Source organism: Callithrix jacchus, chromosome 17, assembly GCF_049354715.1.
Source record: "Callithrix jacchus isolate 240 chromosome 17, calJac240_pri, whole genome shotgun sequence".
Lineage (NCBI taxonomy): Eukaryota > Metazoa > Chordata > Mammalia > Primates > Cebidae > Callithrix > Callithrix jacchus.
Genome location: NC_133518.1, coordinates 51765179 through 51783065, shown reverse-complemented (window position 1 = coordinate 51783065; position 17887 = coordinate 51765179). Strand labels below are relative to the sequence as shown.

Genomic DNA, 17887 nt, shown 5'->3' with positions numbered 1-17887 from the left:
TAGTCCATCTATTAATATCAGTGTCCTGCTCATTACAAAACACACATACCATACACACACACACACACACACACACACTCTCTCTCTCGCTCTCTCTTTCTCTCTCTCTCTCTCTCTCCCCCTCCCCCTGCACTGGTCATTCTAAAGCCAGGAGAGCACATGCAGGGTAAAGAGACCAACAGACACACTGGATGGTTATAGACATCTCTGAAGCAACATGTCCTTAAAACAGGATCTGTTTTGGCACCACAAGGTACCTTACTGCCTTCAGTGCCTACAAGTAGGATAAAGTCCGCAAGCTCTGCATCTGCCTTTCACCACCTCAGAAGCAACAGCAGTTAGGTGTTCAGATGTGAAGTGTGAAGAGCAAAACATTTCCTCTACTGAAGACAGACAGAACTTCAAATGAAAGCTAAAGATGCTGGCTGGCTCCCCAGTAGTGACATCTAGGGTAACTTGGGGAAATGGTCCACAGAGAATAGTCCATGACCTGTACAAACATCCAGAGAGCTGCTTTCTCCCATGGCCTCCCTCAGGTCTGACTGCCAGAGAGTAGAAGCAAGAGGGGTGAAAACAGAGGTGTACCTGCCGTGCTGTCATTTCAGGTCTGCTCTGGAGAAGAACATGGGCTAAAAATTCTCCTTTATGATCTGAAAAAGCCATCTGAAGTTCCATCCAAGCTTATCAGCCTCCTAACCAGACCTTTAGCAAAACCGGATATGGTAGAGTCCTAGTGTGCCAATCCAGCTTTCCTTACCTGGCTGTGTGAGTCACTTAATATCTCTGAACTTAAGATTCCTTACCTATAAATGAGGGTTGAGATGTAGGATTCAGTTAAAGAAAAAAGTATGTAAATCACACCATCTAACACAGAGCAGATGCTCAACAAAATTAGATCTTTGCCCCTCTTCTGAAGTCATGGTGGGGAGAGTGCCCAACTATGAATTGACAAAAAGCTAATGGACCAAAATAGAAGCTTATGTTTGCTTCAGCTTGGTTATTGATTTATCTCCTTTAAGGTGTCCTGGTCAATGAAATCCTCAATCACATGAAGAGAGCAACTGAGATGCCAAACTACAAAAAACTTATCATGTATTCTGCAGTAAGTATTTCTGTCTTCATTTAACATCTATTTGTTCAAGTGTGAGATCTCTTGGAGCATGGGACCTCACCTTCTTTATCTTCATTTTCCCATCACCTTGTATGTGGTAGGCACTTACACAAAGCTTTCAGAATTAAATGCATCATTCCAGCCTTTAAGGGATTTATAATCGAATACTAACAAGAAGACAAATATAAACATCATACAAAACAGGATGGAAATGCCATTCAGCCAAGTGCTTTGGCACCTCAGAGAAGCTAGCCATCCCTTGTGTTCTGAGAGGGTGGAGAAGAGAAACAGAAAAGCTTCTGGGACAAGGTAGCACTTCCAACACTTCAAGATGAAAGGGGCTAGTAAGCGCTCCTCACTAGTGTATAGGACAAAGAAAGTGAATTATTAGGACAGAGGTGGAAGGTCAGCAATGTTGCTTGGAAAAGGTGGTACCAAATTAGTGGATGCTAACTGTGCTGCTCAATATGGAACCCAGTAACCACAAGTAGCTATTTACATTTAAATTCATCATGATTAAGTAGAATGAAAAATTAAGTCCCTCAGTTATGTTAGCCACATTTCAGGTGTTCAATGGCCACACATAGTCAGTGGCTACTGAATTAGACAGCACAGATATACAACATTCCATCATTACAGAAAGTTTTTAGACAGCCTCTATATAAAGTGTCAGAAGTTTATGCTGGATGGCAGCTGTAGGGCCATCTTGTCCTGTTGCTTTGTTTAGTCGTAGAAAGAAGCAAGGAAGCTAGGGAGAACCCCCTGCCAGTGTTTGCTCAGGGAAGGCAGGGCAGGGGTAACAGGATAGGAGCAGCATTTTGGAAATTAATTATTTTGGAGCATGACTGGATGTTGGGAACAGGATATGGTGTAGAAAGCTTTTGTGATTGTCTAGAAAAATGGGGGTGTGGCCTAAAAAATTACCTGAAATTAGAGAATCAAGAGAAGAGGAAAAGAGGTGAGTCGGGTTACAAGAAAAGCTGGGTGTGCATTCTCAGTGATGAATTGGAAGTAGGTGGAGGGCAATGATGGGAAGGTGAAGCCCCAGATGAAGGCACGTTTTCAGTTCTCAATGGCAGGAAGGAGGTGGTCTTGGACCAGATAAATGTACTGACTTGACAATGGGTTTGAAAAACCATGGGGCATCCAAGCAGAAAACTCCAGATGGCAAAGGGAATAGAAGGAGGAAAGGGAAGAAGGACTGCAACTCAAAGTTAGAGCTACATTTTGGAGTAGAAATAAAAGAGAGCAAGAGATCTTAGAATGGGCTTTCATCTTGGAGAATGCAGGAAGGGACACAGTGGTGGGGGAAAATTCTACAATTGTATTATACATTCAAAGAGCTGCCCATGGAGTCTGGGATGAGCAGGGAAACAGGACATAGCATGATGACTCCTCTCACTCATGTCTTTATGATAAAATGTTTCTCAGCTGTGGCTGGAGAAAGAAAGCCATGTTTTCATTTATGCAAGAAGGTAAAAGAGGTGACTGAAGATACAGAGAAGTTTGTCTATTATCAGGAGGCCTAAATGGTATGGACTAGGGAAATAGCCTCAGGTAGGCCTGGAATTAGTCAATTCTGCCAGTTTTTCTAGTGGTTAATCTGATCTCTAGTTTTAACTTGTGGTGTGATTTCCAGCATGTCATATCCATAGCTCCTTTTTTTTTCCTCTATTAGTTTACTTCTAGGCCCTTTTGAATATGTGCACACACAGTTCGGGCAGCCAAATGTTATCCCAATTTTGTAGATATGGAAGTTGAGGACTGCCTAAGATTAGATCACTAATCGGTAGCAGAAAGGAGACTGAAAACCACTCCCCTGTACCTTCCAGCCACACGGGGGTAAACATTTAGCCTTACAATTATTTTTAGATTGTACCCTATACTTCCTGGTATTTTATCTTCCCTAAAACCTCGTGTATTCTTCCACAACTTTAAATCACAGATGATGCTAATCTATAGAAAAAGATAATCTAGCATCAATGTATTTCAAAATATTTCAAAAAGGCACAGCACTTAACGAAACTTGATTCAAATGTACATTCTTCCATTTTGGGGTTATATGACATTAAGCAAGTTGCTTGATTTCCCTGGGTCTCAACTTCTTCATCTTTTATTATTTTTTAAATTTTTTTTATTTTATTCAGATAGAATCTTGCTCTGTTGCCCTCTGAGTGCAGTGGTGCCATCTCAGCTCACTGCAGCCTCTGCCTCCTGGGATTCTCCTGCCTCAGCCTCCAGAGTAGCTGGGATTACAGGTCTGCACCACCATGCCCACCTTTTTCTTTTTTTTTTTTAAGTAGAGATGGAGTTTCACTATGTTGGTCATGCTGGTCTCAAACTCCTGACCTCAAGTGATCCACCCACCTCAGGCTCCCAAAGTGCTGAGATTACAGTCATGAATCACCACACCTGACCAATTTATTCATTTTTAAATGGACATAATGATACAGATCTAAATCATACTGCCTCGCATACAGCTGATGCTCAGCCAAAATTAGTTATTTCTTTCTCTACTCATTAAGCCATGGCGGGGTGCATGGGAAATGTAATTGAATTAGAAGCCATCATGGTGCTCTACAAGTGCTTCATACCTATTGAATGTGAATCTGAACAGGTGATAAAATGATTTGTTTCAAATCTCTATAGCATGACACTACTGTGAGTGGCCTACAGATGGCACTAGATACTTACAACGGATTCCTTCCTCCCTATGCTTCTTGCCACTTGATGGAATTGTACTTTGAGAAGGGGTAAGTGACGAAGTGCCTTTCAAAACCAGTATCACTGGACCTTAGGTTTCATTATTATTATTTTGGGTTAAGGGTTGTATGCCTGTTTGTCTTTGATTTGGTATATTCAAAGGGAAGAATGATAGTAATAGGATGCTAGTCATGTCTCTTTTTTCTTTTTCATGAAGACTTATTGGAAAATAACATACACAGTAGATGAAAAATTTGAAAAATAGCGTACGCAACAGAAATTACATTTTTTAAAAGGTTAAGGTATTCTAAGAAGTATGCATGTATTGCACATATATTTGGCAAGAGAAAAATTTATTGATGGTTATATAATTTTTTCAATTAAATAATTCAAGCATATTCATTCAACTTCTGATGATTCATGTACACAAGTCAAGATTATTAAAGTACAACTTCTAACTGGTGTTTGCCTCTTTGTAACCCAGTGTGGCCCTCCCCAGATGACCACGGCTTAGCTTGAACCCATAAAAGGGTCAAAGCTAGAGTGGCCAAATTCCCAGTTCACCCAGAACTGACTGATGAAATCTGGTGTTCTCAGAACATGTGAATTTCATTGTTAAAACCAGGAATGTCCTGGAAAAACTGGAAAGAATTGATTATCACAGCCAAAAATGTTTATCTGCAGTGACAATGGCATTCTCATTGGGAGGAGGAGAAGGAGGTATTTGGGACAAGTTGGTTGCCAGACTTCATGGGATATTATTAGTGGGATAAGAGCAGAGAAAGGGCTGAGTTAAGGCAATGACCCCAGAGTTTGTTTCAGGGTTGATCAGGGAGCTCTATTTTGCCCTTCTCTCAAGGCATTCAGAATAGCTGCACACCAACCTGACATGGGGATCTGTGCTCAAAGGAGCCCATGCTGGTTTTAATGATCTGCTGTTGCCATCTTTAAATCGTAGTAGTTTTTTAACAATGGGCTCTGTGTTTCATTTTGCAAATTTTGTAGTCTGGGATGTAGCTTTCTGGCCCCTGAATTTGTAAAGTAAAAAAGTAACAGCAGAGAGACCTCATTCTCAACCAATATCTTCACTGCTTACAAAGAAAGTGAGTTCTGCACAGCTAGGGAAGGGGAGATACATCCTTTACTGAACCTCTAACTGGGTGCCAGGCACAGTGAACTAGAACTAAAATGTGGTCTTAGTTAACCTTGCTGTCAAATATCTAGAGTCAGAGTGGAGAGGCGAGACCCACGAAATGGAGATTGACCAAATAGAGCAGAAAATGGGAATGAAAGGACTAGAGACATAAAACCCTCTCTTAATAACAAGCCCAGCACAAGTCTGCCCTTCAGAAGGCCAACTCTGGGCACAGAGTTAATAGTCAACCAAATTCCAGGATCAGCTCCAGTGGCAGGCACTGTCTCCTTTGGGATAAGACAAGAGAAGCTACTGACTCTACTTGTACCTCCCTGTTCTCTGGTTTCTGGACCCCAGGGTTCTGGAGCTTGCTTTCTTACTGCACAGAATCATTTTCTCCCACTGAATTCCTTCTCTTAACACCCTGAGTTAAATCTATATTACAAATCAACTATGGAGTATTTCTTCAAATGAAAGGCAGTGACATACAGAAAAAATTAACCAAGGGCCACGTAAAGGTTAATTCCAATTTGTTATATTAGGATTTCTTTTATTGGCACTCCAGGGAAATATCAAAGGTTAAACTTGGTTGCTTTTAAATTAGAAACAAGGAGGCTACAAGTTAACAAATTCTGTCTAAGCCTGCTTATGAGGTGATCCTGACTGTGAGGTGGCCTCACATTTTCTCATGAGAAGATATGGAGAGAGACCGAAAGAAAGAATATTTTAGACTCCCAACCATCTTAAATATGTAAACTGTTCAGGTTGTAGAAAACCTAGCCATAAATATTCTTTAAAGATTTAATTTTGGGTTAGATACAGAGATTTAAAATTGTAGACCATATAAAATAATTCATTAATATTGCTTTGTTTCACTTTTACATTTTATAAAACGTTTTTATCTAAACTCTGTATGCATCTTTAGCTTGTGTCTTCAACACTAAAGCCAATTTTGAGTCTTTTAAAAATTGTTTCCCAGAGATATTCTCTAATAAGGGTAATTTTGTCTTCTATACAGATGAACCTCAGATTCTTGAAGGCTTAACTCAGTGAAAATTAATTTCACACTTACCTAACAGTACAGTGCAGGTGTCCTTGGTCAACAGATGTGATTCACACGTGGTCATTCCCTACAGTTTCAAGAGTGCTGTGCTCACTTGAAGGCAGCTTGTAGAAAGGAATGAAAGGGTGGAGGCAGCAACCTGCTTATCAACTACTTCAGCCTAAAAGGGACACATCATTTCTGTTCACTTTCTGTTGGTTGAAATTGGTGACTTTGTCCCACCTAGGTATAAGGGAGTCTTGGAAATGTGGTCACTTCTGAAACATAATTCAGTTCTATGGGAACTCAGCTCCCTGCAACCATCACTTCCCACCACCTCCTCTGATCTAGCATTCTGGTGCCTACCTCCTATGTCCCTATCCCTAACAAACCAGCCCTCCCATTCCACCCTGCAAATCTGTCCTGCCTGCCCCAGTGTCCCCATTTACACACCTAAATTGACTAAAATCTCCTAGTTCCCCTAAGTTTTTCTATTAGTCCCTCAACCAGCATGTAATAGTCCAGGTGGAAAGAAATTCAGTGGCAGTTCAACAACACAGAACTAACAGAGCTTTCTCCTCTACCTTTCTCTGCCAGGGAGTACTTTGTGGAGATGTACTATCGGAATGAGACGCAGCACGAGCCATATCCCCTAATCCTACCTGGTTGCAGCCCCAGCTGTCCTCTGGAGAGGTTTGCTGAGCTGGTTGCCCCTGTGATCCCTCAAGACTGGTCCACGGAGTGTATGATAACAAGCAGCCATCAAGGTACTGAGGACAGTACAGATTAGTGTGCAGAGAGATCTCTGCAGAAAGACTAGCTGCCCTTTCCCAGGGCAGATCACGCTTTGAGAATGTACTTTGGCCATTATCCCCAACTTTGAGGAAAATGGGCTTTGGGTGATAATTGTATGTTTTATGGACCCCCAACTTCAGGCAATTCCTACCTCTTCACCTGGCCCTGCCTCCACTTGCCATAAAACTAAGCTCAGTATTTTGTTGTTGTTGTTCAGTGTTAATGTAAAGGGGTATCAGTGCCAAAATATAATGAGAGATAAAACTTAGGTCAAAGTTCATGGACTGGCCACATAGGACCATTTTTATCTAAGGACTCTGAGATTTTGCTTGAGCAGTATTAGGTGAGGCTGTTCTTTAAATGTCTGAAGTGGAACAGATTTCAAAAAAAAAACCCACAATCTAGGGTGGAAGCAAGGAAGGAAAGATGTGAATAGGCTAATGAGCAAATTTACCCATCAGTTCCAGCATTCTCTCAAGGAGAGGCAAAGAAAGGAGACACAATGGAGACATATGGAAAGTGTTCTTCACTGGAAAACTGCTACTATGTGTATTTATAGTTCTGTTAAAATATACAAGACTACAGAACTAAAAATGAAAAACCTTTTTGTGTCCCTTGGTCCTGGAACATTTATGTTCCTTTTAAAGAAACAGTAATCAAACTTTACAGAAAGATTTGATGCACGTAATACATATAGCAGCTCTTGAAGTATGTACATCATAGCAAATATGTCATCTGATGAGAACAAGATATTTGGTCACAACACATCAGGGAAGAGAGCACTACATGATGGAGTTTTCTAGAGGCTCCAGTGATAAGAGATGTAGACTCTAAAGTTGACTTAAGGACAGGCATAGTGGCTCATGCCTATAATCTCAGCATTTTGGGAGGCCAAGGCAGGCAGATGACTTGAGCTCAGGAGGTCAAGATCAGCCCGAGCAACATGGTGAAACCTTGTATCTACATAAAATATAAAAAATTAGATGGACATGGTGGTGTGTGCCTGTAGTCCCACTATTTGGTGGACAGGAGGATCACTTGAGCCCCAGAGGTGGAGGCTACAGTGAACCAAGAGTGTATCACTGTACTCCAGCCTGGGCAAAGAGCGAGACCCTGTCTCAAAAAAGTAATAAATAAACAAATAAAAATAAAGTTGATGTAAGAAAGGAAGTATAGGCCAGGCACAGTGGCTCACACCTGTAATCCCTGCACTTTGGAAGGCTCAGGCAGCACAATCACTTTAGGCCTAGTGTGTTGAACACCAGCCTGGTCAACATAGTGAGACCCTGTCTCTAACAAAAAGGAAAGAAGGAAGTGTTACATATCAGACTGAAACAAAATTAAAAATGTAATTATGTGCTAAGTGCCTCCAAGTTCAAAACTTATTGGAATGTTAAGAGTGTGGTTATGAAATCTGTTAGGAGGACAAAAGGAATGTGTAAATCTTTCATGCTGGTATCTTCAGAAAACCTAAGCAAACTTACAGGTCCTGCTGAAACTGCTCACTTTGCAAGAAAAAAAATCATGTTCAAATGGTATTCTTAAGAGTCCTATAGCTTTGCCATGTGGCAGATCTACACGTCTAGACAACACCGTGCTCTATTACCATTATGGATAAAGATGAGATGGTTTCTAGAGATGGTTTTTACTGGACGCCAGAATCTAGAGCAAAGCTGTCCCTGCTCCTGATTGGTCACAGAATGACTGAGAAAGACATCAATTGATACGATTCTTTGTGTTATTTCCTTCCCAAGTAAATGTTTGTCCTTGGATCCATTGTCTACGCTTGTAACTGTCTTCTAGCAGTGAGCCAAATGTAAAACAGGGAATAAAGTCATTATTAGGAAGTTCAAAAGTATTGCCTTTATAATGAACTTTGAAAAACGTATGTGTGTGTTTAATTAGAATAAAATTCCTCTAGGCAGATTTCAGGAGCTCCCTTTGTGTTGGGGTTTTTGTTTTAATATAACAAGAGGGAAAATGTTAATATAAAGCAAAATAATTTGACTGGCTTCAATGAACATTTTACATTGAAAATATAGTTTGGACTTTTCCACTTCAGATAAAGGAAAAGCTGTGGATGGCTCTGCCTCATCTATTTACAATGGGATTTGCTGAGGAAACACCCTCAGGAAGTACACAATATGCTAGGAAAGTAAAGAGATACATACTGTATAACACAGAAAAACCAGGGCTATGTCTTATGACTACACAGGTTGCTGTGGGAACAAGAGTTACCCAGATTTGAAGTGGGGAAGTAAGGTAGGTCAGGGAAGGCTTTCTGCAGAAGGTAGCAACTGCACCATGTAAAATCAGTTTGAGGCCAGGCACAGTGGTCAAGAGCCCTTGACCTCTGTTTCCAGCACAGTTGCTTCGTCATTCTCATGTTCCACCATTGCTATTAAGAGCCCTTGTTCAGTGATGTCCCATCCATTGCTCCTCCCTCAAAGATGAGGCCATCTGATTATGACTCCTGTAATCCTAACACTTTGGGAGACTGAGACAGGAAGATCACCTGAGATGAGGGATTCAAGACCAGCCTGGTCATCACGTCCAAACCCCATCTATACTAAAAATACAAAAATTAGCTGGATGTGGTGGTGCATGCTTGTAATCTCAGATACTTGGGAGGTTGAAGCAGGAGAATTGCTTGAATTCAGGAGGTGGAGGTTGCAGTGAGCTGAGATCGCACCACTGCACTCCACCCTGGGCAACAGAGTGAGACTTCATCTCAAGAAAAAAAAAAATCAGTTTGGATGGAGGACTTTAATGGTGTAGTCCAAGGCACTAGAAAGACATTTATCAAATGTCCTATGGCTTGAAGCTGGAAAGAAGAAGAGTTACTCATCAAAAAGTTCAGACTCCAAAGAGAGTCCCACAGAGAGTGATTCAAGGGGCCATTTCTAAAAAGAGAAAGTATCAGCGCCACAAGGATTTTATCTGATGTGTTCTCTGCTCTATCTGTCCTCAATACCTAGAAGTGTCTGTGCCAGGGATGGACTAGTGCTCAATAAATATTTGCCCAATTAATATATATATTTGTTACCTTTTCTCCCTTAAGCTACTCTTACCTAGCCTGTTGAACAGCAATACCTAGTAAGTTAGGAGTTATTTTTTACCCTACTCTCTCCTTCATTCTCCATAGTCTCTTCCTCCTCTTGTCAATCTACCTGTGGTATATATGTAGAATTCTTTCCCTCAAAACACAAGTAACAACTTAATATTCAGGTAGAATGAACTATGATTAAGCAGCAAAAAATTTTAATAAAAAGAAACACGTAAGGGTTGATACGCTGCAATCTGCCCATCCAGATCTCAAGAGTGAAATGTGCACATCGGTTCCCAGCTCTCAGTTCAGCAACTTCACTTGGGCAGCTCCAATGCAGCAGAAGTATTTTCACCAAAGAAATTAAATGGTACAAATCTTACCAGCATACCACTGGTTTGGGCTCATTAAAAGCTTGTTAAGAATCTATGACATGAGGTGGCCTCTAATGCAGTAAGTTCAATATCTGAACTTCTGTAAAGTAAAGGATTACATTTATTCAGTATGATCTTAAAGAGGGATGCTTGGGGCCACAGGTAAAAATTTTAGGGAGACAGATTGTCACTCAGTGTTGGGAAACTCCTGAGGTAAGAGTGCCTGTTAGGCTGGATAGTCACTTACCTTAGAAGAGAGATACTACAGAGAAGGCTGAAACATGGAAGATTGTAGGGTTTGGGTGGCTCACCAAATCTAGCAAATAAAAGTACAGGATGCCTAGATAAATTTGACAAATGGCTCTAACTGCCAAATTTCTGTAATTCACTGAAAAAACAAAAAACAGAATACAGGACACTTAGGATGTTCTGAAAAAGGCAATATAGGAAGCAGGGCAAAATCATTAAATATAGGATATGTCCTGTACATACAAGATACTTCACAACACTACTCCTTAGAGTAGGGAGTTCCACCATGAAATTCTACCCATAACTGTAAGCAGTGTTTTTAGCTGGTGCTAGTAGACTCACTTAGCCAGATTCCACATCCTATCAATTAAATTCACCAGAGTCTTTGCTGGAAAATGCGTAAGTCTAAGGCCATAGCATGTTATTTGAAAATAACAAAATTTGTCTAACTGCTTCTTTAATTCCAAAATTTTACTAGCACATTCAGACTTTCTTCACTAGTGCTCTCCCACCCTGTCACCATGGCCAACTCTTAATTGTTTCACAAGAAGGAAACTTAACAGTGGGAAGTTCCAGTTTTCTCTCATTATCTTTGTAAAACTGAGAATCTACAGTACAAATACATATCCCCAAGATTCAACCTTGAGTTTCTTAAAGGCAGGATCCATACATTTTTCCTCTTTAACTCTTCAGCCAGTAGACAATGCCTAAAACCTTGTGCCTTCAATCAATATTTCCTAACTGAATACATGTTCAGCCCTGCATACCTAGCCTGACTTCCTTGTGGCTGGGCTCAGATGTCAGAAGCCTGAAACTCAGCTGACTTATAACTAAGAGAGAGAAGCTATGAATGAGCCTCAAAAGTATACAGAGACCTAATCACTGGCCATATACACATTTGTATGTGCCAACATGTCTGTATTATTTGACCTCTGTTTTCAGCATAGTTGTTTTGGCATTCTCATGTTCCTCCATTGCTATTAAAAGCCCTTGCTCAGTGATGTCCCATCCAGCACCACTCCTCTCTCAGAGATGAGGCCATCTGACTATAACACCTGTTTCCTCATTCTTATTGCCATTATCTTCCGTTTCTCAGGATATATCTCATCATTTGCTAAAGACATTGGCAACTTGCTTTGGTATGTTCCGATTTGCTCCTCACTGCACTCCTGCCCTAAATCTAGGCAATTCTGACAGCCATAATGCTGACCTATCCCATACACTGACCACCACACCAATATCTAAGCCTCTATCAAGTCAATCATGTGGTTTTTGAATCCTGATCTGTGAGTACAGCTGAAGCAAACAAAAATCCAAGCCTATTGTCACCGTTTCAAATGATGAATGTTGACATTTCATTCCACCCTCACTGGGTCTCTCAACGTTTCGTGGTAAATGTATTCACCCCTACTTTTCCTACTCTCTGCAGGAAGGCCTATTTTCCCAAATGTCTTATTCCATTTTGTTTTTTTCATTCTTACAAGCAAGATAATCCATTGATAACTCCTTTAAGTTCTACTCTCACAACCTCAAAAGTATCTCAGTAGCTCAAACCTTCCTTTGCTGCTGTCCCTCAGGAAATCACATTCCCCCCATGTGGGCTGACCTCACTGTGTGTGTGAGTCCATCTCCACAGTTTCCTCAGGACCTCAGTGAATCTCTTGGCTAACTTCACTCTCTTCCTCTGCACTGGCTCCTTCCCTTCTACTATGAAAATGCCCAAATATCCTCTCATCAAAACACCCTCAAGGGCTTATTTCACCTCACTCTCCTCAATATCAATTTTCTTGAACTAATGATTTATATGTTCTTATACTATTTTCTCACATCCTTCTTATGTCTTAATTATTCTGTAAAGTATGTCTACCCTTCTGTCATCTCTTTTTTTTTTTTTTTTTGAAACTTCTCTTTCAAAACCCATCAGTGTCTAATTCAGTGGCCTTTCTTTCCTTGTGAAGCAGCTATTAACATCCCCAATTTGCAGAGAAGAAAACTGAAGCTCAGACTAATAGGGTCAGGATTCAAGCCACAAGTAATAGGGTCAGGATTCAAGCCTAACACTTTCCAACACCCTGTTTCTACCATCATACTCACTTTCATTCCACAGTGTCTTACATAGTATTTTCTTAGACCAATTTCCAAAAATAGGGTTGGTGGGTCAAGATACCTGAATATTTAATTAGCAATAGATATATTGAGAACCTATTATGTACTCAATATTTTCCTAAGTATCAAGCATTAAGCTTGCCGAGTAAATAGCAGCAGATGAGAAGACTGTCCCCATGTGGCTTGCGGACCTTGTAGGGGAAGGAGGGATGGACAAGGAGATAAATAATTAAATCAGCCCTAAGAGCAAAGTACAGTGAATTCTACGATGAAGGGCATACAGGAGAAAACACAGCAGAGACAATTAGCCTAATGGGTCAGAGAAGGCTTCTTGGAGGAATGATGTTCAAACTGGAACCTGAAGGAGAAAAGGTACTAAGCAGGTGAATGAAGGTGATGAGAGAGGAGGATGTTACAGACAAAAGAGGAGAATGTATAAAGGCCAAGAGGCTAAAGGCAGCATAGAGCACTTTGGGAAATGGAAAAAGTTTAGTGAATGTGAGGAGAGCTGAGGCCACAGAGGCAAGCATTAAGTGCTCCATAGGTCAGGCTGAGCAGTTGTGATCACGGAAAGGTTTTAGGCAGAGGACAGATGCTGTAATTGGCTTTTTGTCTTAAGAAGATTCTTTTCAGTCATTATCTGTACTAGATCTCTTTGTAGTAAGATAGAATTGATCATGCTATCTTTTCTCAGTGTTTAGGACACTGCTCTGCCAAGCTTCTGAAATATTTTATAGTACAAAGGAGCATATCATTTAAAAATAAATAAATAAATATCACAGGGGGAGAAAGCACGTGCACTCTCCTGAGTCTTTCTGTTGTTCTTGGGTTCCTCATTCTACACTCAGTATGAGCCAGTATACCCAGGCCTCTGTCTTCTATGTCTACAATCCTTATTTCCACACCTAACTGTAGAATTCTTAACCTGTTTTGTCAAGCTGCCTACTGATAGTCTCTGTTAGGATAATAACCTGTCTCAATCCCACAGTAGAGACAAAATATATTATCGTCTCGACTCCAATTCTTTTTCGTAGTCCCAAACACAATTTATCTTCTCAGTTACCCAAACAAAAAGCCATGAGATTGCCTTCGCCACAGCTCCTCCCTCACCAGTCTATGCAGTCTGTTACCAAAGCCTGTTAATTCCACTGCAGGAGCATCTCCTGAATTCCCTCCTCTGCATTTCCAGGGCCACAATTCCAGTTCTAAGTCCCCGATGTCTTATCAAAGGCATTTTCAATAGCTCTCTATCAGGCCTAATGTATTTCCACCATCCTATCTTTTCCACGGTTTTTGTTTTGTTTAAACAGAGTGGGTGTATCATTTCCGTATGAAATAATTGCTGATGACTGCCATTTGTCCCATGTCAAACGAAGCATTCTAAAAACTGGACCCTGGCCAGGCACAGTGGCTCATGCCTATAATCTCAGCATCTTCAGAGGCCAAGATGGGAGGATCTCTTGAGCCTAAGAGTTTGGGACCAGCCTGGGTAACATAGTGAGGCTCCATGTCTACAAAAAATACAAAAAAAATTAGCCAAGCATGGTGGCGCATACCTGTGGTCCCAGCTACCCCTGGAAACTGAGGTGGGAGGATCACCTGGGCTCAGGAGATTGAGGCTGCAGTGAGAAGTGATTGCATCACTGCACTTCTAGCCTGAGCAACAGAGTGACACCCTATCTCAAAAAAACAAACCAAAAAAACTGGGTCCCCATTTACACATATGATTTCACCTCCCGGAAGCCTGTGCTCTAGTCATGTGTAACTTCTCATTATGTCCCAAACATGCCCTTTAAAAACTCTTCTGTCTCATGGCAAAGTCTTACTTGCCTTGCAGGCCAGCTCAATTTTCAGAAGACTTTCCAAACTCTTTCTCTTTCAAATCAAATACACTCTGTTGACTGCAACTTTCTCTTTGTTCCAATAGCATTTCTTTTGCACCCACATTTTAGTAGTTATCGAATTATCTCATAATTATCTATCTGGTTCTCCTGCTAGATGTTGGGCAGAGATTATGAAGCTCAGCACCCAGTACAGCCTACCTGGTACATGTGCGCTCACCACATGTCTTAGTTTTAATGACTTAGAACTTATAGGTTCCCAACTCTTACTCCAGTATTTTCTCATGATGCCAGGATGCTTCTTAGCATCATGATAAGGTGATTGAAAGTTATACCCTGAGAGATATTGTCATTAGAACTGCAGATGGATTTAATATAAGTTTAAGGAAACTAAATGAAATTGAAGAAGGTAAGAAAGGACTCAATGGAAATGAGGAAGGCAGATACTAGTGATTCCTAAAAATCTATTTTCATGGCTGACTCTCTGTATTTAGAAATTTATTTTTAGTTATTTTTATGGGCTGTGTTGTCATAGCAGTCCTATGGAACATGCTTTTCTGCTTTTCACTTTGGTAGGTGGAGGTGGTGGTGGGCAGATCACCTGAGGTCAGGAGTTCATGACCAGCCTGGCCAACATAATGAAACCCCATCTCTACTAAAAATACAAAAAATAATTAGCCAGACATTGTGGTGCAGCTACTTGGGAGGCTGAGGCGGGAGAATCCCTTGAACCTGGAAGGCAGAAAAAAAAGGACTGTGGCCAGGTGTGGTAGCCCACGCCTATAATCCTAGCACTTTAGGCACTTTAGGAGGCCAAGGCAGATGGATGACTTGAACTCAGGAGTTCGAGACCAGCCCAGGCAACATGACAAAACTTCATCTCTAAAAATAATACAAAAATTAGCCAGGCATGGTGGTATGTGCCTATAGTTATAGTTACTTGGGAGGGTGAGGTGGGAGGATCACTACTTGAGCCTGGGTGATCAAGGCTGCATGAGCCATGATCATGCCACTGCACTCCAGCCTGGGTGACAGAGTGAGACTCTGTAAAAAAAAAAAAAAAAAGGTTAGAAACAAGGGAACAAGTTAGGAGGCCACTGTAGTGATCCCAGCAAAAGATGATGGTGGTTCAAAGCAGGGTGGTGACAGTGAGGAAAAAAAGTCAGTGTTGGGATGTATTTTTTGGTAGGACCAGTAGGATTCCCTGATAGTGTAAGGTGTGAGAAAAATAAATGAGTTAAAAAAGACTCTAAGAGTTTTATCCTAAGCCAACAGAAGGGAGTTTCCATCAACTGAAATGAGGGAAGGCTCTGGGAAGAGCAGATTTGGTGTGGGGGAGGAGGATGGGAAGATCAGGAGTTCAGTTTTGGACTTGAGATTGAAAAGCCCATTAGATATCTAAAGAAACATATCAAGCATACAATTGGATATAAGAGTCTAGCACTTAAGATAGATGTCAGAGCTGGAGATCGATATTTGGAAGTAATCGCCCAATAGATGGTTTTTAAAATCATGGGACTGATAAGATTCCAACCCCAACACAATTATCTGATTAACCTTAACCAGATTATCTAATTGCTCTGCTTCTTATTCTCCTCATTTTCACAGTGATAATGTCAGATGAAATCTATGATTTTCACCTGTGTTCTATGGTGCACTACGGTTCTACAGAAAGAGCTGATGGGATCAGAGAGATGCTTGCTCTCCCAATGCCTAGGCCAATAAGAAACCTTATATTTTTACAATGAAGACACATACATTTAGAGATGGTATAAACTGGCATTTATGATGTGTATATTATAGTGGACTAGGGTGTGTGTGTAGGAGAGTAACTTTCCAGATGAAATAATGAATTAGCATCTTATTAAAAATTGGCCCCAAATATCTGCTTTTACTCATCAGCTATCAAAGGAATATGTGTGAATAAAGTTACATATTAGCAATAGCACACAGTTATGCTAAAAATGTTTGTCATAGTCAAAATGTGCTCAAGATCTCCTCCTAACAAATATTTACCTAAAAATCAAATTTAAAAATCGGAAGATTTCATTTCTTTTAGATCCAACGGATTGCAGTTGAGCATTCAGAATTTCCTTTGACCCTGAGAACATGAGTAATTGGTAATTTAACTATAGGAAAATGCATAAAGTTAGTGCTATAAGAGGACTTAGAAATACTTAGGTCAATTACCCTTCCTTTTCAGTGGGGAGCTGAATCCCAAGGGTCAAAGGTCATGCTGGAACTGGAACCTAGGTCATCTCCTGACTCCTAGTCCTGTGTTCTTTTTACCACACACACAATGCTGATTTCAAGGCCTTTTCAGAAACACTTCTGAAATTTGCAATTAAGGCAGAAAGCAACACTCATGTGATCCTCATATTTAACTAATGCATTAATTTTACATTAATACTTTTCCTATTTTCCCACAGTTCTAAAGTTCATCTTTGCTGTTGCCTTTTGCCTGATATCTGCTGTCCTAATGGTACTGCTGGTTATCCACATTCGCCATGGACTCTGCTGGAAGAGAGACTCCTATGGGAACATCTGAACAGACGGCTGGACAAGCCAGGCCAATCTCCTGTGACACAGCATCTCTTAGTGGTGCCACATCTAAAGGACAGGCTTTTGTCATGTGGGCATTGCCCTCCTGACACCCTGCCTCTTGAATCTGCCTAGAGCAAAGTCTGAGCTCACAGTGACCCACAGGCAGCTGCTGGACTTACAGATGAACAAACACTCAGGTTACCTAGGTCTTCTTATCATGGAGTGGTAGTGCAGGCTGCTCATTCAACTAGAAGGAGGCTTTTATGATGGGATGGTTTTATTCTCTGACACAGTTGTCCAGAAAGAAATAAGAAGCCAAATTCCAATCAGCGTTTTACCTGCAAGGAGCAAAGGCGAAGAAGGTGGACAAAGACATAGATTAGAAAAACACTGGATATTGGGGGAAGTTAGACTAGAAGTAGTATTATACAGGGTGATTCTTATGAAAGAAGACCCAATCATAAATTACAAATAAACTTTTGATTTAGCTATTAAGTTGATTTAATACACACACATACATGCATATGCACACACACATACACACACACACACACACACACCTCTGAAAAGAAATTTCTACCCAATGTTTGATAGCAGAAAGATTTCTGTATGTGTGTCTGTATATTAACACATGTACATACACATATCCACATTTAAAATGCCTTCAGAATAGGTATTTAATTCTCAGAAACTGTAATATCACCTACTTTATACATGACTCAGGTCATCTGCTTACAATTTCTATAGTGTGGAGTAACTGGAAAATCCACATAGCTACGGTTCTTTTTTTACCTCCACTATCAGATCTGGATATTTTTAAAGTTTGCATTTTTATTGCATTTTTAAATTGTAAGATCTTACTTTGATAAGGGATATTCAGAGCCCTAATAAAATGATAAGGTATTCTAATTGCCAAAAATATGTCTCAATTTTACAGGTAG

At 40.6% G+C, this 17887-nt stretch overlaps 1 protein-coding gene across 4 annotated transcripts in view; it reads left to right on the top strand.

Moving 5' to 3' along the window:
- The window catches only part of ACP3 (acid phosphatase 3), a 52288-nt gene extending 34847 nt beyond the window's left edge, over positions 1-17441 (top strand). For all 4 annotated transcript variants that reach the window (XM_008983835.5, XM_002759611.7, XM_008983833.5 and 1 more), the window contains 4 exons: positions 1020-1102; positions 3761-3864; positions 6589-6758; positions 16832-17441. In XM_008983835.5, the coding sequence (XP_008982083.3) occupies positions 1020-1102; positions 3761-3864; positions 6589-6758; positions 16832-16950 (476 nt within the window). In that variant the 3' untranslated portion in view covers positions 16951-17441. The remainder of the gene's footprint in view (positions 1-1019; positions 1103-3760; positions 3865-6588; positions 6759-16831) is intronic.
- Positions 17442-17887: the final 446 nt, after the last annotated feature.